This window comes from Schistocerca cancellata, chromosome 9 (assembly GCF_023864275.1).
Source record: "Schistocerca cancellata isolate TAMUIC-IGC-003103 chromosome 9, iqSchCanc2.1, whole genome shotgun sequence".
Lineage (NCBI taxonomy): Eukaryota > Metazoa > Arthropoda > Insecta > Orthoptera > Acrididae > Schistocerca > Schistocerca cancellata.
Genome location: NC_064634.1, coordinates 400,839,361 through 400,866,453, shown reverse-complemented (window position 1 = coordinate 400,866,453; position 27,093 = coordinate 400,839,361). Strand labels below are relative to the sequence as shown.

The following is a 27,093-nucleotide window of genomic DNA, read 5'->3' as shown; positions in this document are numbered from 1 at the left end:
GAATATGTATTTGACATCTACTTTCACATTGTTTTAATATCTAGATGAGACAATTTGGCTAACATCATTTTCCTTCTGCCTAAAACTGAAGAATTACTTGCTAGTTGAGCTATACATACCTGTACACAGTATAAAAGATTGTTACTCAGCAGTTTGCAGAAATAATAAAACAGTGATATTATGCTATGCACTTGTGCAAAGCTGCAACATTATTGATTCCAAAACTCACACAGAAAGTTCAAAATATTACATAGATAGATTTCATGCGTGCACGCTAAACAGGATATTCATTCTTGTTTTTATTACACATTGCTTTCACTTTTCGGGTTTTTAAAAATAAGTGGATATTGTTAAATAAAAGGAAATGCAAACATTTAGAAGTAAGCATGTGAATTTTGTTAATTATTTTCGTCTTTGAAGCAAGAAACAACAAAGGAGTAAAAAATCCTTTAATTTTATTGTCTCATTTGATAGAGTGTATCTTTTAGAACAAGAATAAAAAAGTGTTACTTGATTATCCTTTTCACTTTCAATGATAGTGCTCTTATCGTGGTTCTCCATATTTGATTTTAAAAAAAATTGACTACTGCAATTAAAGATTCTTTTTTTGTGCCCATTTGAAGTCTCATGCTGTTTTAACTTGCACATTTCTGACTCTTTACATAATAGATCACACAAAAATAAAATTTTATCAGTATTCATTGGTAAACAAGGAAGAAATAAATTATTTTATATGTTTGAACACCCTGTATTTCCTTTGCATGACATCCAATATCTGTTAAATTCCAAAAAACTTTAAGAGGTTGTAAAATCTAAATGGGTTGAGGTAGAGCGGAAATATTTTGCTTCCTTAATTAGATTCGTAAAACAAACAAATCAAAATACGAGACAATGAGTGTCAAATCTTTTTGCGTTGATTTGATATGGAATGACCCTTATGCTTAATCTTACAACAATATTAGACAAGTAATGTAAATTAACTCTGACAATACTATACATGTAATCTAAACTGACACCAAAAGTTAACACAGAACTCAAATCTACCCAATCATTATGAAACTCTGACAAAATCCCATCACACATGTATGTTCCACTAGTTCAGTTGTAATTTTGCCATAATAAAAAAAAAAAAAACCTAGATAATTTTCCCCAGATAGACTTAATAACTACCATTTCTGGGGAAAAAGGTGTGTTAATAGCCAACTGCACACCAGGTTGGACCATTAACAGTGGGAGGACCAGCAGTAGCAAACTACTTGGAAGACCACTATTGGTCATTTTGACCGGTGACCTCTCTCTCTCTCTCTCTCTCTCTCTCTCTCTCTCTTTCTTTCTCTCTTCTCTAGTGTTATTTGTTAAGTTAATTCAGTGCTGTGTCTTTAAATGTCACTTGTATATTATGCTTGCGCTACCAATGTGATAAGCTTAAATTTTTCTGTAGAAACTACATTAAACTAAAGAAAGAAGGATCAATATAAAGAATACATTGTAAATACAGTATTAATTGAAACTAAACTTCCAAATGCAAATAAAATAATGTTTTTATCTCTATGACTTGTTCTCAATCAAAGCTCCAAACAGGCCATAAACATATATGTATTAGGAAATATAAAGAAAATTGAGAATAAATCACTGTGGCAGTTATGTGAAAATAACATTTTTTTCCTGTTACAAGTTTTCAGTTAAAGCCACCATCTTTGTCAAAATGCTGTGCATAGACATACTGAGCACTTCCAACTCATGGACCACATACAAATTTCTTGCACTGCACACAGATTTTTTTAAAATTTTGTTTAAACTTTTGCATCCTCTATGTGGCAGGTCTTCTGTACTGGTTCCTTACATATTTCAGTGGTCACAGTGAATGTATGAGTAGGGCCGGCCGCGGTGGTCTAGCGGTTCTAGGCGCTCAGTCCGGAACCGCGCGACTGCTACGGTCGCAGGTTCGAATCCTGCCTCGGGCATGGATATGTGTGATGTCCTTAGGTTAGTTAGGTTTAAGTAGTTCTAAGTTCTAGGGGACTAATAACCACAGATGTTCAGTCCCATAGCGCTCAGAGCCATTTGAACCATTTGTATGAGTAGGCTTTTTCCTTGATTGTACATATGAAGAGAAGAGTTCTTCTGCTAATTTAAAAAGAGACAGTTGCCTGCTAACGTTTCATTGGCACCCATTTTGCTTTCACTCTGTCAGAATAAGCTCTTTTCCACTCATACCAAGTTGTTCAGGTATTCCTGGGTTTATCTGTCAGGCCAACTGTGCAGTCGTGACATTTTTGCCTTTTTTTTCTGTCTGCTCAGAACCACCTGTAAAGTGGTTGAGCAGCAGGTAGTAGCAACACTAGACAGTCAAATTGTACCACATGATGTCTACTGGATTATATGAGGAGCATCCAATAAGTAAGTTACCCCTATTAAAAAAAAAAAAAAAACATTACACACAATTTATCATGTTGAACAAATTTTGTTGACATTATGCAGTGGCTCTGTTACTTTTCTACATAATCACCATGTTTTCCCAAGCATTTTTGGTAATGTGACAAAAAGTTTTTCCAAGCCAGTGTTGCACCAGGTCAGGTCCTGTGCTCGTGAACAGCTTTTCTCTGTTGTTGTGACTTCATCATCGGTGTTGGAGTGCTTGCCTCCAAGATGACCCATGAGCTGGGGGGGACATGAGAAAATCATTTGGCAAAATCTGGTGAATATGGAAGATGCAGGAAAACTACCCAGTTAAATTTTCCAAACTCCAACTGGGTTATGTGAGCTGTATGAAGTCAAGCTTTGTTATGAAGGAAGAGAACTTTGCAACACATAAGTCCAGGTCATTTTATTTTGACAGCAGCTCGCAGATTCCTCAAAACATCACTGTACTTATTTTCATTCATTATGGTGCTACGAGGCAAGTACTAAATGATCAAAACCCACTAACAGTCCCAAAAGATAGTTGCCATAACTTTTCCTGCTAAATTTGTGATCTCTGTCTTTTTGGGGGCACTTTCCCCAGGTTTTTTCCACATCACACTGTGATATTTTCTCACAGAAGTCAGTGATGGACACAGGTCTCATCCTCAGTCACAAGCCATTTGAAGAGCAGATCTCCCTGTCCCTAATGCATTTCCTGACACACACATTCTGGCCGAATCCACCTGTTGCTGCTGATGGACATCACTTAGCAAACATTGCACCTGTCATGCACAGACTTTGTGGTTGTGAAGATGGTCTGTCAGGATCTTTGTGATGTGTGAGTGTTTAATTGCAGCCCCAGGAGGCAGCCACATTTGGACGTTATCAGCAGCAATGCGACAGTCTTCCTCGAGAACATTGAAAATTGCAGTAATGGCACCAATGCATGTTGCCATAATCTGCCATCTTACTCCCTGTGCACTGTTCATAAAGCACATCTTTGTGCCCTTCCACAAACTGTAGACAGTAACAGTGAACCATTTGAATGTTTGTACAGCCTTCACCATACACAGAGGCTAACTCGTGATGGGTGTTGACAGTGACAGTAGGTAGTTGTTTCACTGTGAAAAATTGAATAACAGAGCACAGGTCACAAGTGGACATAATTGTAGTGGTAACTGGCATCATACGGCAAGATAATGTGGCTTGCATTTAAGCTGGTGTGAGCATTGTCAACATGTACCAGTCAAATTTGCCAGCCCTCTTGAGTCACAGGCACAGTTTATTTTGTGGAGAAATAAAATAGGGCAACTTACTGGGCAACCCTCATATTTCATGACTTGAGGGTGGCATTAGTAAGTAGTGTCAAAGCTTTTTTGCAACATGGTGATAGTTTCTATGTAGTTCTCCTATCTGTAGAATATTCATTTTGTCCATTAAATGAGTCAGAATTATGGCTAAACAGAACACAAATCAGCACAAATTATATTTAAAAAACCACACATTTTTAGAGAAGGAACTGAGTGTTTCTATTTTCCTGATCAGTGGGTTTGGGAAAGAACTGTATATTTCCCAACACTCAGTATTTGTATATGAATAATGTTTCCTTTTTTGTCTATATTGTTGAATTGAAGCAAAGCAATGAACAAACTGAAGATTCGTTTAAATAACACAATGCTGTGAAATGCATTGTTACATTTTAAAGGGTATGTTCCGCAGCTTTGTTGAAGGTATGTTGTTCTTCCTTTGCAGTTACTCCTTTTTTGTGCTAAATAGTTTTGAAAAGTAAGCAAGAAAAGCTGAAGTTAATGTTCTAGTCAACAAATTTTCTAGGTGCAGTGCATTTCACAAACCAAATGAATGCCTACATATATGATTTTTTTTTCTTTTCCTTTTTCCACTAGAGAGATCAGTGAAGCGTTGGGTGGCACCTACCTTGCGGGAATTGAAAAAGAGGAAAGACAGACTTGGTCCAGAACCAATACAAAAGCGATCCTCCTTTTTGGAATGGTAAGTTTTCAGTTTTATGCACACTAAACACCCCCCCCCCCCACTCCCCCCACCCAACACACACACACGTGTGGGAGAGGGGGCAAGAAATAAAGTAGCTGTGCTTATATGTGCAAAAAAAATGGGGCTTCACTCAATGAGTAGGCCTACAGATACATATTTATTTATTTGCTGTCCATATAGCTGCCAGTTTTGAGGCAGTGTCGTGGCTTTAGTTATATTGAGATACTAAGTTGTACTAATTATACTTCTCTTACTAGTAACAGATAACTGTATGTATTAGTATGAAAAGTGAAGACCATAAATTGTCAGTTTTCTGTTACAAATACAAGCTTATGGTTATATGAACTGTCAGTTTTATAGTGAGACATTACAGTTTGAAATATTCTGTTGACTAACAGCATTTCGGTATTAATAAGAGCTTCAGTTTATTCTTTAAAGTATTTACATTAGCCATCTTAAAATGAAATGTTAGTCTGTTGTAAAAGATTGTCCCTATTATATGGTTTCATAATCAGAATTTACACCAAAGGTACAAACACCAAGAAAAACAATTGCAGCTCAAAATTGGCAATATACTAAATAAGGGATGGTTTTAAGATATTGTTATTTATTTTTTATTCATGTCAGATGCATGGAAGTAAATCTTTAATTAAGAAAATAGATACATTTCATGTATCACAACAAGCATTTCTTTTCAGCCAATTCTGGACTTCATCCTTTCAATTGGTCTGTGTTTATGCTTTTGCATATGTTATGTATTTGTCATTCTTCCAGCTAAAAATCGTTTTTCAGTGTCCCTATTACTTCATACATAAGTGACTACTTTCTTCTTGCACTATATTTTAACTGTTTACAATACCTGTTTTTAGAGGCCTTTTATTGTATCTGTATGTAAAGCAAAAACAACCTACCACTGCTGCTGTCTTACTGTTACTCTATTATTTTTACTATATGGTAGTATGTTCATACAAAATCCTTTCTGTTGTCAAACAAAACTGTTTTATCTGTACCCTATTCATTACTCTTAGAATGTCTTTTACCCCTCCGAAGCAGCAAGAAAGTTATTTGATACACCTTTTTATGCATATACTTACTGTATTGTTAAAATACTCTAAACATTCTACAGAACGTGCTCTTTGTGACATGAAGGCTGGGTGTCTGAGGGTGTACAACCATAGGTTCAGTACATTATCTTTATCATGAACTTGTTTCCTCTTACAGTGAATCAGTAGAGAGAAATACATGAATTCAAATAGGACAGTAGTGTAGGGTCGTGCAGGGCTAGCTAATCTATCAGGAAGGTTTCAGAGAAGTTTGAAGTGACCTGTCTGCAGTTGGAGAAGGTGAAGTGAAGACATCAGGAAACAGATAGCCAAGAGAAGTAGTAGTAGTAGCAGTAGTAGTAGTGGTGGTGGTTGTTGTTCAATTTATTTATCCGCAGGCCTATTTTACAAAGATTTGATATGTCTCAGTATTACAATTTAAGAACAAGAAAAATAAAGTAATTCAAATAAAGAGACATTTACAGACTTCGTAGGTTTAGAATGACAGAGATGGGGCATGGCCTTAAAGTAGAACCATCCAGGCACGCCTGCAATAATTCAGAGAAATCACCAAAAACTTAAATCAGGATGGCCAGATGAAAACTGGAACCTCCACTCTCCCAAATATAAGACTACTCTGTTTAAAACAATGCTGTCTCATTCGGTTTACCTCTAGTGTACAGTACTGTTTTATAAATAAGTTATTAAATAATGATAAAAGGTTACTGCTCCTTTGTTCATTTATTTCTCATTCCAAGTAAGTGTACACACTATACACACATTGTTTCATAACATTACATACACCATCAGCTGATGTCAGGACCATTTTGTGCACAGCAACTTCCCATTTTCAAACCTGAAAAACTGGTCAGCATCCCTCTACAGTGTCCCTCAAGGAAGCTCACAAATTTTTTGCGAGTATGTGCTTGGCTCTCACAGGGCCCCAGCCTTTGCAGCATTCTTCCCTTTCCCGCTTTCCCTTTCCATCGGATGGTGTTCTTGGTGCCGAACCTGCTTGGACCTGGTTTATTATTGGGCCTTGAGTTACTACGTCCAGCGTATTCTACACTTTTTCATTAAGTACACACATGGTCCCCATTGTTGGGTTTGACCGTCACCAATTTTCAGAATTCTCCAAAATTCCAAAAAAGTGTGGATTGTGCAGGGAAGGTCGCCCAGTGCAGTGTGTGCTCCACCTTAGTGCCTTTCCATCTGTGTATCCTTCCCTAATAAAGTAATACACCCAAAACCCTACAGAGTAGCCATCCGGTTGTGGAGGGCGTTGTCAAGTACGTGCATGATGGTAGCCACCTGACCACTCAGGGATCACGCTGTTGGTGCCTGCGCTGAAAACTCCCCATGCGTGCCAAGGAGTATGTGCCTGTCGTGACTGGGGCACGGGGACTCCGAGCAATGGATTACTGGCCAGGTAGCCATTGCTGAGGCTGGACAGCACCCATGGGGAGAATCCCCATTCAGAGTGGGTGGCACCATGATAGATCAGCTGCAAAAAAAAGCAGATGAAGTTATCTCCCATTGGTGTCCATATGGATCCAGCAGTCTGTGTGCAGACAGATACGACCCTAAAATGTTCCCTTCCCTGGCTATGCCATGGGAGGAACATAGAACTAAGTGGCAAGCAGAGCAGTACTCGCCACAATACTTGGTTTGTACAAGGACTGATGGTGATTCCTTCTTGGACACAAAGCCCTTGTTCTTTGTGGAGAACTTAGAACACAAGTTTGGGGAAGTGGCAGTCATCTCTAAAAGGGAAGTGGGTCAGTTCTGATCTAAAAGGCATCGCCTGCCCAGTCGCAGGCAATGCACGCTTGTAACAAGCTGGGTGACATACCGGTGACCGTCACTCCCGATAACTGTTTAAATTTAATTCAGGACATCGTTTTCCACAGAGACTTGCTCTTAGAATCAGATGATCAGTTACGTGCCAACTTCGAATGATGGGTTGTACACTCAGTCCATTGTGTACACAGGGGGCTGAAGGACAGTAGGGTCACTGTCCCTCACATCCCATCCGCAGACAAAGCACCTTCCTCTGGCTTTTCTCCCCAGGCCGGACGACAACTGGACATCAGCCAGTGGCTGGAAGGAGCTGCAGGCTGCAAGTTGTGCAGGGCTTTGTGATCATCATCTTTACCTGAAACTGATTGAGAGGAGCTCTTGCAATCATTGCAATCCTCTAAGAAGAGAAAAGACCAGATAAGGTCCTTCAAGAAGAAGGACATTCTGGTGGCCCCCACACCACCAGATCCTACCCGTTCCAGTCCTGTGACCTAGGCAGAGATTCAGTTGGCCCCTGAGGTGCCTATTAACATCACACAATGGAACCCAGAACATTTGAATATTGGTGCCGTAACCTCTCAACTAGTGACAGAAGGTGACCCTAAAACATAACCTCCCCCCTTGGCCCCTTCATGTCCTCATAGTACATCAACAACACTATTCTCCAGTGGAATTATATTGGTTTTTTCCACTACCCTGGGTGAGCTATGACATCTTTTAAGCACATCACCTGCCTTCTGCATTGACCTTCAGGAGACTTGGTTTCCCGCAATGCAGACCCCAGCCCTTTGTGGGTACTGGAGATGCTATAAGAACCATGCTACCTATGACAGGGTGTAGGGCAGAGTTTGCATACATGTTCTAGACACACTATGTAGTGAACTCGTGCTTCCTAATACACCTTTGGAGGCTGTGGCTGTTTGGGTAAGGGCATTTGAGGATATTACCATCTGTAATGTTTACCTCCCTCCCAACTGTGAAATGTTTCAGAACATACTGTTTGCATTGGTTTTTCAGCACCTTTCCTAATCTTGGGTGATTTTAATATCCATAACCCGTTGTGGGATGGACCCATGGTCACTGGCCATGGTAAAAACCTCAAAAATTTACTGGCACGAATTGATCTTTGACTTTTGAGTACTGGTATCCCCATACTCTTCATTGTGACACAAGACCATAGACCTTTCCATTTGCAACCCTTGTCTTCTCCCATCCATTCACTGGAGGGTCCACAATGACCTGTGGTAGTGACCACTTTTTGATCTTCCTATCCATCCCTCAGTGGCACTCCTGTGGATGCCTATCCAGGTGGGCTCTCAACAGTGCTGACTGGGGTGCTTTCACATCTGGTGTCAATCTTGGCTCCCTGCCGCATGGAGATATCAAGGAGGCAGTCCAGAATACAACTATAGCCGTTCTTTTGGCAGCGGGTTTAGGGATACCCTGTTCCTTGGGCCTGCCCTGATGGAAGACAGTATCTTGGTGGTTCTTGGACATTGCAGAGGCCACTCAAAACAGAAGGCGAGCTCTTGAATGTTGTAAGTGGCACTCATCGATGGAGCAACTCCTTGCCCTTAAGTGACTTCGTGCCCGGTCTGCCACTTAATGAAGAGACAGAAGCAAGAATGCTGGGAATGGTATGCTTCAACCATCAGACCATGTGCCCCTCCTGCGCAGGTTTGTGCTAATATCAGACCTAAGGCATTGTCTACACTGACCCAAATGCCATCACTGAACATTTTGTTCTGCACTGATCTCAGTTGTCAACGTCTGAGAATTATCAACCTGCCTTTTGTGTCCTAAAACAACAGTTGGTGTGAAAGCAATTATCTTTTACTAAAAGACACCTAGAGCCACATTCAGTGAGTGGGAATTCATCAGTGTCCTCACCCACTGCCATGATATAGCCCCAGGGCCAGACCGCATCCACAACCAAATGATCAAGCACCTACCAGTGGATTGTCAGCATCATATCCTTGGCATCTTTAACCACATTTGGAGTGAGGGTAAGTTCCCATCACAATGGCAAGAAAGCAGCATTTCACCAGTTTTGAAACAAGGGATGCACCTTCTTGAGATGGATGTTATTGCCAAATAATTCTCACCAGTGTTCTCTGTAAGTTGCTTGAACGCGTTGTGAGCCGGTGGCGGTGTTGGTGCCTTGAGTCTCAGGGTCTTCTGGCTCTATCCCAGTGTGGTTTTCACCAAGACCATTCTGCTACTTATGATCTGGTTTACCTGGAGTCTGCCCTCCGAACAGCGTCTGCCATCTGAACAGCTTTTGCCCGATGGCAACATCTTACAGCTATCTTTTTCAACCTGGGGAAGGCATATGACATCACATCCTTAATATCTTATGTGAGTGGAGTCTCTGGGTCTGCACCCGATTTTTATCCAGAACTTCCTGTCACACTGTACTGTGCTCTGGGTTTGAGTTAGTGTTTCCCACAGTACACTCTATATCCAAGAGAATGGGATCCTGGCAGGGCTCTGTTCTGAGTGTCCTTTTTCTAGTAGCCATCAATGATCTAGCAGCAGCTTTGGGGTCCTTGGTATCACCCTCCTTGTATGTTGACAACTTCTGCCTCTACTATTCCTACTTTAGTGTGGGTGTTACTGAATGTTAACTACAAGGCATCATACGAAAGGCACAGACATGGGCCCCACTCATGGCTTTTCATTTTCCACCACCAAGATTCGCATTTCTGTCGATGTCATACCGTTCTTTCACAACCAGAACTTTACCTTGACAACCAACTACTCAGTGTGGCAGAGACATCACTTTTTAGGACTGGTCTTCTATCCTCTGTTGACTTGGATTCCCTGTATTTACCAGCTTAAGTGAAATTGTTGGCTGGACCTTGATACGCTGCAATGCCTGAGTAACATTAGCTGGGGTGCAGAGCGCACTACCCTTCTACAGCTTTATGAAGCCCTGGTACAATCCCGCCTCGATTATGGGAGTTTGGCATACGGTTCGGCATCACCCTCAGTGTTGTGGATACTGGATCCGATACATCACTGTGAGGTTCGACTTGCAACAGGAGCCTTTCAAACTAGTCTGAGCAGCTTACTCATGGAGGCTAGGGTCCCTCCGTTGCAGATCAGGTGCCAACAACAGCTTGTCAGTTATGCTACCCATGTTTGCAGCTCCCGTAAGCATCCGAACCGCCGTCTCCTCTTTCCAAACTAGATAATCCAGTTCCTGCAATGGTGGCCCTGGTCAGTGATTACAATCTGTATCAGGTCTATCCTCTTTGAACTTCAGTTGTTTCCTCTTCCCCCTCTATGGTGCATCCCTCAGCCACAGCTTCGTCTTGACCTCTCACAAGGTCCAAAAGACTCAGTTCATTCCAAAGCCCTCCACCACAAATTTTTCTCCGTCATTGGCGTATCCCACAGATCAGAAGCCATCATCTAAAGGCTCGATGGTTGCTAGTTGTGTAGACTTTGCTTACACTCATGCCGGACATACTGAACTGCTCTCCTTGCCATATGGCAGTAGTGTTTTTGCTGCGGAGTTGATTTCTGTCTCTCAGGCTCCTGAGCATGTCCGTTCCTGCACTGGTGGGTCCTTTTTCATCTGCAGCATCTCTCTGCAAGCTCTCAACCAGTGCTACTCTCGCCATCCCTTGGACACATCTACCCAGGATTCCCTGTATGCCCTTGAACAGTGTGGATGCTCAGTGCTCTTCATCCAGACCCCAGGCCATGTCATGACTGTGAGGAATGAACTTGCTGATCCTGGCCAAACTGGCTACCAGTAAACTGACTCTTGAGATCAGTATTCCATAAACAGACCTCCGATTGGTATTATGCCATCAAGTTTTATGTGCCTGGAATATGGAATGGCTCACACTGACTTCACCAAACGAATTAAGTGATAAAGGAGACTACAAATCTGTGGAGGTACTCCATGCAGGCCTCTCACAAGGACTCTACCATCCTTTACCTGCACTGCATTGGCAATACTTGACTGTCTCATGGTCATCTCCTCCATAGTGAGGACTCATTCCATAGCCGATGTGGCGCCTGTTTGATGGTGGTCCACATTTTGCTGGACCATCCCAACCTACCCAGCCTGTGGCACACTCTTAATCTTCCTGACTCGCTACCCCTGGTGTGAAGAGACATTGCCCCAGCAGCTGACTTAGTTTTACGTTTTATTCATGAAGCAGGCTTTTACCACTCTCTTTAATGGAGGGCCACTTAACCTTATCAGCCTGTTGAGGAATTGTGAGGGATTGACAGAACACTCAGTTGCTTCCTCTGCCCAGACTGGGCTGCAGCTGTCTGTGCTTGGTGGCCCTACCTCCTCTTCTGCTCCCCCCCCCCCCCCCCCCCCCCACCAACCTCACCCCTGTGTGGTCTGTTAGACTTGTTCGTCTTCCAAGGAAATCTCGAGAAGTAGAGTTCCTCTGGTAAGTGGCAGGGACAGGAGGATGTATGTCCCCTCATTGCACTTGCATTCAGGAGCTTCTGGTTGATATCTAGGTGGAGCATCTTGCTTGCCTTTCTTCTTCTGTGTCCCTTTTTTCTTTTTGTCCCTTAACTCAGCTTTACTGACATCTGTAGACCTTGGGGTTTTCTTTCCCTGGGTTTTGCGCAGTAGGCTTTCTCTGATCTACAGTCATGTAGACCTATGTGTTCGAGGAGAAAGGGACTGATGACACACTAGTTTGGTCCCTTTAAGCATCCAACCAGTCTGTCTATAACAAGTCAGATGTTGACTCAGAAAAGAGGATAAGGTGTTAGTATATACATTGTAGAGATTTTGGAGTAAGTTTTTCCAGAAAAGGAAAAACTACACTCCTGGAAATGGAAAAAAGAACACATTGACACCGGTGTGTCAGACCCACCATACTTGCTCCGGACACTGCGAGAGGGCTGTACAAGCAATGATCACACGCACGGCACAGCGGACACACCAGGAACCGCGGTGTTGGCCGTCGAATGGCGCTAGCTGCGCAGCATTTGTGCACCGCCGCCGTCAGTGTCAGCCAGTTTGCCGTGGCATACGGAGCTCCATCGCAGTCTTTAACACTGGTAGCATGCCGCGACAGCGTGGACGTGAACCGTATGTGCAGTTGACGGACTTTGAGCGAGGGCGTATAGTGGGCATGCGGGAGGCCGGGTGAACATACCGCCGAATTGCTCAACACGTGGGGCGTGAGGTCTCCACAGTACATCGATGATGTCGCCAGTGGTCGGCGGAAGGTGCACGTGCCCGTCGACCTGGGACCGGACCGCAGCGACGCACGGATGCACGCCAAGACCGTAGGATCCTACGCAGTGCCGTAGGGGACCGCACCGCCACTTCCGAGCAAATTAGGGACACTGTTGCTCCTGGGGTATCGGCGAGGACCATTCGCAACCGTCTCCATGAAGCTGGGCTACGGTCCCGCACACCGTTAGGCCGTCTTCCGCTCACGCTCCAACATCGTGCAGCCCACCTCCAGTGGTGTCGCGACAGGCGTGAATGGAGGGACGAATGGAGACGTGAGAGTTGCTTCTGCCTTGGTGCCAATGATGGTCGTATGCGTGTTTGGCGCCGTGCAGGTGAGCGCCACAATCAGGACTGCATACGACCGAGGCACACAGGGCCAACACCCGGCATCATGGTGTGGGGAGCGATCTCCTACACTGGCCGTACACCACTGGTGATCGTCGAGGGGACACTGAATAGTGCACGGTACATCCAAACCGTCATCGAACCCATCGTTCTACCATTCCTAGACCGGCAAGGGAACTTGATGTTCCAACAGGACAATGCACGTCCGCATGTATCCCGTGCCACCCAACGTGCTCTAGAAGGTGTAAGTCAACTACCCTGGCCAGCAAGATCTCCGGATCTGTCCCCCATTGAGCATGTTTGGGACTGGATGAAGCGTCGTCTCACGAGGTCTGCACGTCCAGCACGAACGCTGGTCCAACTGAGGCGCCAGGTGGAAATGGCATGGCAAGCCGTTCCACAGGACTACATCCAGCATCTCTACGATCGTCTCCATGGGAGAATAGCAGCCTGCATTGCTGCAAAAGGTGGATATACACTGTACTAGTGCCGACATTGTGCATGCTCTGTTGCCTGTGTCTATGTGCCTGTGGTTCTGTCAGTGTGATCATGTGATGTATCTGACCCCAGGAATGTGTCAATAAAGTTTCCCCTTCCTGGGACAATGAATTCACGGTGTTCTTATTTCAATTTCCAGGAGTGTATAATGTAAAAATGTTATGTGGGATGTTATATGCGTTATTATCATTATTATTATTTGTCTTACATTTTGTACCAAATCAGTGTTTTGTGTTATGTACCTAATCCTTCAGTGTATAGAATGTTTGAGTTAACAGTACTTTTTAACTGCTTTTTTAAAATAAATTTGTTTTAGCAATTTCTTTACTCTCCTTTGGTAATTTATTGCACAGTTTTATTCTTTGGTAGAAAATGTTGTTTTGAGCTTCATGTTTATTCTGTTTTGGTGTTCTCCCAACGAGAGACTAGTTTGTTAATACGTTCACTTTGTTGACAGAGCCACAATGTCACCTCTGCTTGCACTGCTTCATCACTGTCAGGGAGATGTTCTAGAAGGTGTTATTTAAGTTTTGGAAACATGAAAATCAGATGGGGCAAAGCCGGGACTGTATAGAGGATGTTCAATGGCAGTAAACCCAAAGTGTTGGATTGTTGCAAATGCAGTACTCATGCGTGGTCTGACATTGTCATCCTGAAGGAGAGGTTGCTCCATGTGTAGATGAACTCTTCGAATTCGTGCTTTCAGAAACGCTGTTACGGACACTGCTTCTCATGCAGCGTCACAGTTATGTTACATGCCAACATGTTACACACAACAACTAGGAGTCCTCCAACAACAGGGGTTTGCAGCTTGCATCAGTGAAGTGGGAAAGTTAACCGAGTAAAATGCATGATATGTAATATATCAGTTGGTATTGAGAACGGAATAAAAACTTTGGAGGCAGTACTTTTAAGCATGCCCTCGTAGATCTCATTCCATGATCATTGTGTTGTGATTACCACTGTTATTTTTGATGTGTGTAACTTTTTGGTAAATATATTCACAATGATGCAGCTAAAATCCACAGTGTTTTGAACTGATCTTTACAATGAGGTCGACTACTAGTTTTGATTATTATTCTCATGACCGTTTTTCTGTGGTTTAAAAATTGTGTTAATTTTTTTTGCATTTGATCCCCAGAGAAGAATGCCTTAGCCATAAATAAAGAATTGAATGTACATATGAATTGTATGTAACTAAAAGATGCTGACTGTTACACACTTATGACAGGACACTAATGGCATAACATGTTGATGACATTCTGTTTGCAAGTATCAATTGTGTATTCACACCACTTCAATTGAAAATCAGTATTCATTCCTAGAAATTTTGCATTTCATACACTGTCCACAGAGATGCATCTATATTTATCAGTGTCATTTTGCTTCTTCAAACCGAAATTCATTGCATTTGTTTCTTTATTTTCACAGCATTTTATTGCTTATTGACTAATTGTAAACTTGTGAGTTTCATTTGTTTTCTCTGCAAGAAATTCTCTTGTTTTCTCAGTGGCTGTAATATTGCTGTCATCGGAACACTGTTGGAAAGTCATTGATGTATATTGTAACAGCATTGGTCCTAAAATTCTGCCCATAGGAACTCTTACATAGATGCATTTTGGCTCTGATAAGTGTTTTATTGAAGGTTTAGAGTTATTTAAGATATGTGTCATCTCTGCTTGCACCTTATGTGGGTAGGTATGATCAGAACCAGTCATAAGCTACCCCTCTTGTTCCTAGTGCTTCTAGCTTATTTAGTAGAATCTTAGCAACCAAACTGTGATTCACTTAAAAGATTGTATTTATCCATGTAACTCATTAATCTCTCTTTCATAATTGATTCTACTATTTTTGAAAATGGAGACAGCAGGGAAATAGGTCAGTAGTTTTCTCTATCTGATGCATTACCTTTCTTTATCTGATGTACAACCCCTACTTGTTTGAATATTCTAGAAGTTTCCCTGACATGAACGATTTGTTTATTGTGTTTGTTAAGAAAGCTTGTATACTCTATGCATTGTTTCAGTACACACATTGTAGTTTTTGTTCACTTTTAAAGACTTCATGCTCTCTGGTTGGTAGCAGCATCATTTATAGTACTTAGTGCATAATTGTTTATAGGTGTCATATTTGTTTTTGGGAATTTTTGTTGTAATTTCTCTGTAATAGTCAAAAAATGCTCATTCTCATAGTTTGCTAGGTAATGTGGATCATTTATCCTCCTCTAACAGTATGTTGTTATGCCTTTGTTTGTCTCTCTCCCTGTTTCCTTTTTTATGATATCCCAGATTGCTTTGCTTTTATTCCCTGCACTGTTTATTATTTTTCATTAAATGACTTTTTGCAGCAGTCAACATCTATATTTTTGTACCTATGATAGAAATTTAAGAACCCTGTCGCATTATGATTCTTTCATGGAACTGAAATACTTAAGGGTTTGGGAGGACATAACAAGAGCTGTTATAGTTTTGTTTTTGTGGTATATTGATACTGATGTGCATATTTTTGGAAATGCTTTTTCAAAGTTCAGTTTAAATAATGTCGAGTATTTAGAGAATTTCACATTTATGTTCGTTTCTCTATACACTTCATCCTAGACTAAGTTTAATAATTCTTTTGAAAATCTTGTACTTTGATTTCTGATAAATCTCATTTGTAAACTTGCAATTTAGGGAATTTTTCCATACCCAATTTTAACATTATTGTTTGGCAGAAATGGTCTGATAATCAAGATCTCTGATACCTACAGCACACTTTTTCCTGTCCACATACACGGCCACATAGGCAATTACGGATGCAATCATTGTAGTAACCCTTGTTGCACTATTGACCAACAGCGACATTCCAAAACTCTTGAGGGATATTTATGAGTGTGCTACTAGATTCATTTATGATACTTGTGTTTGTGTGTCCACGCGGAATTATGTTGACTTTTGTACATAAGATTTTATCTTTCTGTTATTTTATTGAAAAAAAGAGTCCACTCTACCACTCTGAGATCAAAGCACACACAAAATGATCAATTTCTTAATGTTATCAAGCTCTATTAATTCAGTAGCTGATCTTTCAAAGTATTTTTCATCTTACTGTACGACTGTACTAACGTTGTGCCTTGGTTTGAATTGTGTTTCTTTCCTGAAATTAATTGGTAGGACCAGTAAAACTCTATAGCAAATTGTAAAACCAGCACTCAAACATATTTGCAAATATTAAAAGACTTACACTGCAGCTCAGGAATAATAGTCTCTGACATTTCCCATTTGAACAGCTGCATGGGCCACAGACTGTGTGTGTGTTCATTTACCTCATCCCTAACAAAATCACAGTGCTTAATTATCTCAGAATATAACTTGCCTTTAAAATTTAGTACAGTGTATTTTAATTCTACTATTTGTTGATTTATCTGAACCTTTTACTGATGTGAATCAGCAGTATGTTCCTCTAACGTATAGGAGGTTGATCTATATTTTCATTTGTTGTTTTTAAATAGTCATTGTTCTATCTTTGCCATCAGATCAGTAATTGTTTGTTCCGTCAACTCATAAAATTTCTTCTATTTTTCTTGGCAGTATTGCCATGTTGTTTGTTGTTGTTGTTGTTGTTGTGGTCTTGTCCAGATATTGGTTTGATGCAGCTCTCCATGCTACTCTATCCTGTGCAAGCTTCTTCATTTCCAAGTAACTTCTGTGCCCTACATTCTTCTGAATCTGCTTAGTGTAATCATCCTTGGTCTCCCTCTACGATTTTTACCCTCCACGCTGCCCTCCAATACTAAATTGGTGATCCCTTGATGCCTCAGAACATGTCCTACCAACCAATCCCTTTTTCTAGACAAGTTGTGCCACAAATTCCTCTTCTCCCCAATTCTATACAGTACCTCCTCATTAGTTATGTTATCTACCCATCTAATCTTCAGCATTCTTCTGTAGCACCACATTTCAAAAGCTTCTATTCTCTTCTTGTCTAAACTGTTTATTGTCCACATTTCACATCCGTACATGCCTACACTCCATACAAATACTTTGAGAAAGGACTTCATGACACTTAAATCTATACTCAATGTTAACAGATTTCTCTTCTTCAGAAACACTTTCCTTGCCATTGCCAATCTACCTTTTATATCCTTCCTACTTCACCCATCATCAGCTATTTTGCTCCCCAAATAGCAAAACTCATTTCTACTTTAAGTGTCTCATTTCCTAATCTAATTCCCTCGGCATCACTCTACTTAATTTGACTTCATTCCATTATCCTCATTTTGCTTTTGTTGATGTCCATCTTATATCCTCCTTTCAAGACCCTGTCCATTCCGTTCAGCTGCTCTTCCAAGTCCTTTGCTGTCTCTGACAGAATTACAATGTCATCGGTGAACCTCAAAGTTTTTACAATTTTGGTAAACATTTTTGGAAAGCAGTGATCAATTAATTGTTATATTTTGACTAAAGTTCAGTCTTGATCACTCATGTATGTTTTAATGTTATTGGTAACCGGTTTCGGTTCTTTCTACAGAACCATCATCAGACCTGTGGATAAATTTTAAGAAATACTAGATACCAATCTTTAAATAAAATGAAAGTGTCTAATGATGTCAAAATTTAACAAGATAAGATAAAATTAATTATACCCATGGCTCCCTTAGGATGGTAGGCGGAGCTCTCCTCGCTGCTACGCAGTCAACTGATGGTTTGAGTGCTAAGCACGAGCTTAAATATGCAGAGGCTCCGCCTGAAGTAGTGTGACAGGAAGTAGGCGGAGCCTCTGCATATTTAAGCTTGTGCTTAGCACTCAAACCATCAGTTGACTGCGTAGCAGCGAGGAGAGCTCCGCCTACCATCCTAAGGGAGCCATGGGTATAATTAATTTTATCTTATCTTGTTAAATTTTGACATCATTAGACACTTTCATTTTATTTAAAGATTGGTATCTAGTATTTTTTTAAATTTATCCACAGGTCTGATGATGGTTCTGTAGAAAGAACCGAAACCGGTTACCTATAACATTAAAACATACATGAGTGATCAAGACTGAACTTTAGTCAAAATATACTCAAAGTTTTTATTTCTTCTCCATGGATTTTAATACCTACTCAAAATTTTTCTTTTGTTTCCTTTACTGCTTGCTCAATATACAGATTGAATAACATCGGGGATAGGCTACAACCCTGTCTCACTCCCTTCCCAACCACTGCTTCCCTTTCATGTCCCTCGACTCTCATAACTGCCATCTGGTTTCTGTACAAATTGTAAATAGCCTTTCACTCCCTGTATTTTACCCCTGCCACCTTCAGAATTTGAAAGAGAGTATTCCAGTCAACATTGTCAAAAGCTTTTTCTAAGTCTACAAATGCAAGGAACAGAGGTTTGCCTTTCCTTAATCTTTCTTTTAAGATAAGTCGTAAGGTCAGTGTTGCCTCACATGTTCCAATATTTCTACAGAATTCAAACTGATCTTCCCCGAGGTCGGCTTCTACCAGTTTTTCCATTCGTCTGTAAAGAATTAGTATTAGTATTTTGCAGCTGTGACTTATTAAACTGATAGTTTGGTAATTTTCACACCTGTGAACTCATGTTTTCTTTGGGATTGGAATTATTATATTCTTCGTGAAGTCTGGGGGTATTTTGCCTGTCTCATACATCTTGCTCACCAGAAGGTAGAGTTTTGTCAGGGCTGGCTCTCCCAAGGCTATCAGTAGTTCTATTGGAATGTTGTCTACTCCCGGGGCTTTGTTTCAACTTAGATCTTCCAGTGCTTTGTCAGATTCTTCACGCAGTACCATATCTCCCATTTCATCTTCACCTACGTCCTCTTCCATTTCCATAATATTGCACTCAAGAACATCACCTTGTATAGACCCTCTATGTACTCCTCCTGCCTTCCCTTCTTTGCTTAGAACTGGTTTTCCATCTGGCCATACAATTTAATGAAAAATATGTGAACGACACTTCATTAATTCACGACAGTTACCAGTATTTGCTTAGGAAATTGCTACTAACACACAACGTCACATAAAACAGAGAAATTAAAAATATTTTGGTGTTCATGCATTTTAGCCACATTTCCTGTGCAACATGCCACATCATAGACTGCACTGACTGCCATAACTGTGAGTGAAGCTGTGAAATGGTTGCACAGTTGTCTCTTGAGCTGGAAATAACCGCGTAGTTGCTGGTCACCATCCGCTAAAGCAATAGGTCATCTTTCGTCATTGTATAAAAACCTTTTTTTTGGTGTAAAGTTGTGATCTTTAATTGCTAGGTATCAGCACCATATTTCTTCATAACTGTCTAATGCTTGGGTTAACATGCTCATTTTCTTTCTTTGATTTGTTATTTGTTGGGTTGCTAGAGGCAGTACGACTTTCTTAGACACTGCTTCGTGGGAAAACAGGATTTTCTTCTTATATCCTTTCTTCCAGTACCCTTTTTTTATCAGTTCGGTTCATTATTCTTATTTTCCCCCCTGCGGGTCTGGGGGTTAAAACAGGCCTGAGGTATTCCTGCCTGTTGTAACAGGTGACTAAAAGGAGTCTCACACGTTTCGGCCTTTATGTGATGGTCCCCTGTAGGGTTTGACCTTCATTTTTCAAAATCTGGGGAAAGGGCACCTTACATGGTGCATAGTGTCCATCATGCGTTGAGACCTTTCACATTCTTCATCGACGTGGATCTGCACTTTCGCTCATTCTCCAGCTGTTGGGCGAGGTCACCCTCCTGGGTGCGTTTTCCTCCATCCTCTGTGTTGTATCACTTTCTGCACTCTTGATGATAACGGACTTCTTAGCTTGTTTGTGCCTGATATCCAGCATGGTAGCCAGTCCGTTGTGGTGGGCCCACCATGTACCCTGTTGATTGTAGCCTCTGACCACACAGGGATTGCTCTGCTGATGCCTGCACCACTAACTCACCACATATGCCAAGGAGTAGATGCCTGTCACCCTGGGGCATCAGGACTCCCAGCAATGGCCATCCTGCCAGGTGGCCTTTCTGTGGCTGCGGAGCACCCGTGGGGAGGGCCCCTGGTTGGATTGAGTGCCATCAGAGCGGATGACATGCCATGGAGTGTAGCATATCATCTTTTGCTGGTGGTCGAACACCAGTAGTCTCTAAGTGGTCAAGGTCTAACTTCAATGCTAAGAAATACGAGCAGGTCACTACAACAACCGTTTCTGCGGCGGAAAACACGATCTCTCGTTCTTTAGGGTGCCCCCGGTGAAAGACAGTCCCTTGGTGGTCACCAGAAGTCGCTGAGGCAATTAAAGATTGTCAGCGAGCTCTACAGCGACATAAGCGGCACCCTTCCCTAGAGCATGTAGTGGCCTTTAAACAGCTCTGTGCCCACATTTGCCAACTTATAAAGCTACGGAAACAGGAGTGTTGGGAAAGGTATGTGTTGACCATTGGGTGCTGTACATCACCTTCCCAAGTCTGGACAAGATCAGACGTCTTTTTGGGGTACCAGACCCCAACAGGTGTCCCTGGCACTAACATCAATAGCATGTTATCTATCGACGCAAACGCGATTGCTGAGAACTTTGCTGTGCACTGAGCTTGAGCCTCTGCGTCAGAGAACTACCCCCCATACTTTTGCACCCTCAAATGGCAGATGGAAAGGAAAGACCTCTCATTCACTACACGCCACATTGAACCCCATAATGGCCCATTTACAGAGTGGGAGTTCCTCAGCGCCCTTGCACATTGCTCTGACCCAGGTCCTGGGCCAGATCGGATCCATGGTCAGATGATTAAACATCCCTTGTCTGACTACAAGCGACATCTCCTCGTCATCTTCAACTGGATCTAGTGTGACGGCGTCTTTCCGTCGCAATGGCGGGAGAGCACCATCACTCTGGTGCTCCGATTGACTTGGCTACCTCGCCTTCATCAGCTTAAGAAGTGCTGACAGCATTTCAGTGCCCTCCGCTGCCTGAGCAACACCAATTGCGGTACAGATCCCTCTACACTGCTGCAGCTCTGCAGAGCCCTTGTTCAATCCTGCCTTGACTATGGGAGTGTAGTTAACATTTTGTCGGCGCCCGCAGCGTTGCGTTTACTCGACCCAGTGCACCACTGTGGCATTCGCCTAGCGACAGGAGCTTTTAGAACGAGTCTGGTGACCTGTGTCCTGGTGGAGGCTGGAGTCCCTCCATTGAAGGTTATGCGTGCACAACTTCTCGCCAGTTACGTTGCACACGTTCGCAGTTCTCCTGCGCATCCGAATTACTGTGTCCTTTTCCCATCCACGGCAGTTCATCTCCCGCATCGGTGGGCCAGGTCAGGGCTTATGATTCTGGTTCGCGTCCACTCCCTTCTGTCTGAACTGGAGTTCTTCCTGTTACCACCTCTTCTCGAGGTCCATTCACGTGTACCTCCATGGTGTACACATAGGCTGCAGATTCTTCTGGACGTTTTTCATGGCTCTAAGGACTCCATTAACCCCGCAGCTCTCCGTTATCACTTCCCCTCGATTCTCGACATGTACCAGGGCCATCAAGTGGTTTACAGTGACGGCTTGATGGCTGATGGTCATGTAGGCTTTGCATATGTTCATGGAAGACGTATTGAACAGCACTCCTTGCCAGATGGCTGCAGTGTTTTCAGTGCAGAGCTGACGGCCATATCTCGTGCTCTTGAGAACATCCTCTCATGTCCTGGTGAGTCATTTCTCCTGTGTACTGACTCCTTGAGCAGCCTACAAGCTATCAACCAGTGCTACCCTTGCCATCCTTTGGTAGCGTCCATTCAGGAGTCCACCTATGCTCTGGAACGGTCCCATCATTTAGTGGTGTTTGTCTGGATCACAGGACACGTCGGAATCCCAGGCAACCAACTTGCAGACAGGCTGGCCCAACAGGCTAAGCAGAGATGGCTTCCGAAGATGGGCTTCGCTGAAACTGACCTGTGTTGTGTCGTATGCTGCAGGGTTTTTCGACTTTGGGAGACGAAATGGCATAACAGTATGCACAAAAGACTGCATGTCTTTAAGGAGACTATGAATGTTTGAAAGTCTTCCATGTGATCCTCTCGCAGGGAATCAGCAGTCCTCTGCCGGCTCCGCATTGGCCATATATGGCTAATGCGTGGTTACATCCTCCGTCGTGAGGACCCACCTCGGTATAGCTGTGGCTCACAAATGATGGTCGTCCACCTCTTGCTGGACTGCTTTTAGCCGCTTTGCAGCAGACTTTTAACTTTCCCAGCACCCTACCTTCAGTGTTGGGTGACAATGCCTCAACAGCAGCTTCAGTTTTACGTTTTATTTGTGAGAGTGGGTTTTATCATTTGTTCTAAGTTTTAGTGCATGTCCTTTGTCCCACTGTGTCCTCCACCCTAGTGCTTTTAGTGTGGAGGCTTTAATATGTTGCAGAGTGGCTGGCTTCTCCTTTTTATTCTGATGGTCAACCAGCCATGGTAATCTGCTATCTTGTTTTGATCTCTTCTACATGTTTCTTGCGTATCTCTGTGGTTTTCTTGTCTGATTTTGTCCATTTTAGTGTTTGTCACCCTTCTGTTATTCTTGTGGCTTTCTCCTTTCTTCCAGCTGTGTTTTGTATGTCTCGATTATTTTACTCCAACCTTTGTGGAATTATTTTAATTGGAACAAGGGACAATGACCTAGCAGTATGGTCGCTCACCCCCCCCCTCCCCCCCCCCATTTGAACCAACCAATTCTTACTTTCTGTCATTCTTTGTAGTATACAGATAATAATCTTTCGTGAAGTTTAAGTTTTTGCTTTACTTACAGGTAAAACCAGTTATTACCCGCCCACTTCCAGTACTGGGGTGCCACAAATGCTGTGTGTCACCTTTCAAATGTAATTTGGATTTTCTTTACCGTTACTTGTGACTGTTGTGCCTTTATGTGCTCATTTGAGTTTTGCTCCGCCTGTACTTACAGTGCAGTTAAACACTGCAACACTACATTTATACTTTACTACCAAATAGCGTGTAAAATCTGAACTGAAATCTTTTTTGTTTGATGTATTGAATTAGAAATAATGTCAAAGATCATTTTAAATATGCGTCATAAACTAAAGTCTATTGTTCATATATGTCGTGCTTTGGAACTGCACATCTTTAAGGTAGGGTGGCAACCCATTTAACTTTTATTCACACTTCCAAGCAGCTATTTCTTCTCATGGAGTCGCGGTGATTGCTGTCCCAAGTTGGAGACGGTGTTGTCCTTCAGTGTAGCTCATCGCATGAAAATAAAAATATCAGTCTGACACAATATTTGTACCTTTACATTTGACATCTTATTTTATACTTTTAGTTGTGAGTATAATTTGTCAGTAAGAAGAAGCAGAGAAAAGGTAGGGATATATGTCGCTCCTCTAGAGTGGTATATATTGCCATACATTTAATTAATTGTTCATAGTTGTTTGGCCAAAAACAATATTGTAATGATGTGATTTTTTTTCTGTTCCCACTATCAAAGAAAACTTGTAAGTTTTACAAGCATAGATGAGATTAAAAACACACCATGAGGGGGCTGAAGGCTATCACAAAGGTTGAATTCCAGACATGTTACGGGGATTGGAAAAAGTGCTGGCATAAATGGGAACTCTTTTGAAGAGGACAACACTGATTCAGATGAACAGATAAAATTGTTTCAAGATTCCCATTACTTATTGAACACATCTCATTTGTAAAAATATAACTTATACATACAAAAAATTTGGGGGAGATATCATAACCCCATCATTATTTCAGCTGCACCCGCTAGCAGTGTGATCATTGGTCTGTAGAGAAGGAGGTTCTGTGAAGCTGTGAGCCACAGTACATGACATGGCAGACGAATGAATATGCATGAATGTGGTGGATGTGTGGTGAATGTCATTTACCTTAATGTGTTGTGACAGCAGTGAAATTTGGTGAAGAGGGGTGTGATGGCATGTGGTGTTTCTCCTGGTTTGAGTTCAGATGATTAGTTGTGGTTGATGGCAAAAAGAAAAGTTATTTATGGACACACTTCACACATTAACATATTTGCCACACTGTAATTATGGTTCCAGATATTATTTATTTCTGTATCATTGTGGTAATGCTCCTGTCCTTGGAGCTGATTAAATTGTGGCATGAAGGGGAAAAATGTCAGATTCACTAAGTAGGCCACTTCAAAGTCTTGACCCGAAACCATTCAAACACCTTCGGAGTGAATGGGACCATTGGTTGTGTGCTGTATCAACTCGTCCATAAACTATTCACTGTCCTTCAAACAATAATGGAAGCACATTTCATCTTTGGTGTGTAGGATTTATACAAAAGTGTTCTCTGATGATAAATCCATCCCAGATACCCTTCCAAAGAGTAAGCATGGTAGTAACAAATTTCAGTTCTATAAGTTACATGGCTGGCATTTTAGGAACAAGCAGAAATTGTTTTTAGAAGACTCTTGACCAAAAAACATTTTTATTTTCTTCTTCACACACATCACATGTCCCACAGTCAAGTGTACTAAGTAAATGATGTTTTCCCATTCCACTATATCATTAATTTGTGTGGTTTGTGAACCGACAGTGATACGTGCTGAGGAAACTTCCATGCAGAGATGTTTAGTTGTTGTTGAGTACACTATATTCTTGAAGCTTGATATAGAAAACCATCAGTGCAACTGTTCACTGATATTAATTTTACTATTAAAATATTTCACATGGAGTACTCTGGCAATAGAGTATTGTCTGCTCGAAATTCTTATTTTGTGTGTGTGATGCATACATGTATGCCTCAGGAGTTATTTGTGGATGATGGATCCAACACATTATACATTAGATGTGAGGGAGGTATGTTATTTCTTACTCAGTATTTTATTGACTTTTATTTACCAGAAAGTTTGAAAATCTTGTATTGTTTGGTGGGCACACTCTGTTTCCATGCATCTCCTGCTAAAGAATTGTAGTATTTCATTTTCACCCATCTGTCATAGTTGTTTGAAATATCCAAAACAATATATGATACTGTTTGTTTTCCTTATTTCTCCATAAATTCATAGATATTACTAGAATAGTTTAACTATCCATCACAGTCATATATTTTTCTAACAAGATGACTGGTCTCATTCCATCTTTAGATCATAAAATACAGGCTTTGGTTCAGTCCCAACACTGTGGAAGCCTTGTTGTTGCACAAATATTATCCTGTAATGTGCAGACTTTTAATTTTATTTGCCAGAATTTTACAATGTTCAAAGCAATAATAAAATTACAGGAACTATCATGCTGAAATCTTTGCATTTGGCAAGCGGCTGAAAGAAGATTTTGACAGGACGTTACTGCAGCAAGCTTTTACAACACGCTCTTACATTGTTCAAGAGGAAATGAAGCAGGAGCAGCTAGGTATTGAAGATCCCAAGCTAGCACTTACTGACAACCAAGAATTGGCAAAAGAAGGCATGAAGTTCATGAAAAACTACATAGAGATTTATGTGAGAGAATCTTTGCCTAAATTACCAGAAGAAGGTGTTGTGTAAGTGTATTAAAGCAATAGTCAGAGATTTCATTTTACTATTAATTCTGTGTATGCTCTTTTGAAATGTGTGTGATGTCATTACAGAGCCATTTGCAAGTTCCTGATGGCAGATAGCATGTTGGCTTCTATCTCAAAGCTTATTGGAACGGAAGATCTTATTCTTTCTGCTGTGAGTACATCATCAATAATTTCTTTATATCTGCTCTTATTATTACAATATTTGTTACTTACTTGTAAATTAAATAGTAATTTTGAAATATTTTCATTCTGTTATAGTGGCAAAATATGAGTTGTATAGGGGATGTGAAAATACAAAGCACAGAAAATAGTTCTGCAGCAACATGCTTTCTTACTTTTTGAGATGAGTTTAGAGGGTACCTGCCACATACTGATTGCTGGATGTACAGCATTTTTCTAGCAGGGAAACTGTCACATAAATGTTATGCAGTCTCCCCTAAACAGCCTCTTGAACATCATCATCTTTGAAATTCCGCCCACCTAATTATGCTGTCATTACATGCTGTATTCGGCCCCAGCATTGATTTTTTAATTTCCTTTTTACCACCACTACAGAGATTTTTTTAATTTCCTTTTTACCACCACTACAGGTTTTTCAAAGCCAGTAGTTCATGCCAGTGTGCTTCTCACCATGCAGTTATGCAGATCTAGTTGGATTCCTGCAGTTCAGTTTTTTTTTTTTTTTTTTTAAGTAAAAACTAAATGAGATGTTCATATGACACTGTTGGTAATTTTTCTTTTTCTCTTATTTCACGTACATATTTAGACTATGTGGTTCACAGTTTTTCTTACTGGTGGTACCATTATCTTAATATCTGTTTTTCCCATCATCATCATCATCATTTTCTTCTTCTTCTTCTTCTTCTTCTTCTTCTTAACGGTTTCCAACATCAATGGTGCCAACATTTTCTTCTGTCCTCCCACAACTTCTCTTGAGCCTAGTTTTCTTCTGCACTTGTGCACTGCATCTTTATTTTTTCTCTTTGGTTTGTAATTTATTGTGCCCTGTAGATTTCTTTCATTTGGCATTCTTCATTTGCTGCTTTAATATTTGATTCAGTTTTTTGAGCATTAATCTTTAAAATCCACCACGAACTAGGACTTCGCTGAGGTGAGGTGGCCTGCATGCCTCAAGGATACATATAGTTGTACTGCAGGTGAAACCACAAGAGAGGTTTATAAGTGGGAAGGTCGGACTAACCATTGGTTTCTGAAGAGGAGTGGCAGGCTTTTCAGTAATTACAGGACAACAGTCTGGATAAATGACTAATCTGACCTTGTA

The 27,093-nt window shown here is 41.4% G+C and overlaps 1 protein-coding gene across 1 annotated transcript in view; it reads left to right on the top strand.

The window, feature by feature from the left end:
• Positions 1–27,093, top strand: part of LOC126100193 (39S ribosomal protein L44, mitochondrial) — a 52,518-nt gene that overhangs the window by 9,954 nt on the left and 15,471 nt on the right. The window contains exons 2-4 of the mRNA XM_049910751.1: positions 4,308–4,413; positions 25,533–25,790; positions 25,878–25,962. Coding sequence (XP_049766708.1) covers positions 4,308–4,413; positions 25,533–25,790; positions 25,878–25,962 — 449 coding nt within the window. The remainder of the gene's footprint in view (positions 1–4,307; positions 4,414–25,532; positions 25,791–25,877; positions 25,963–27,093) is intronic.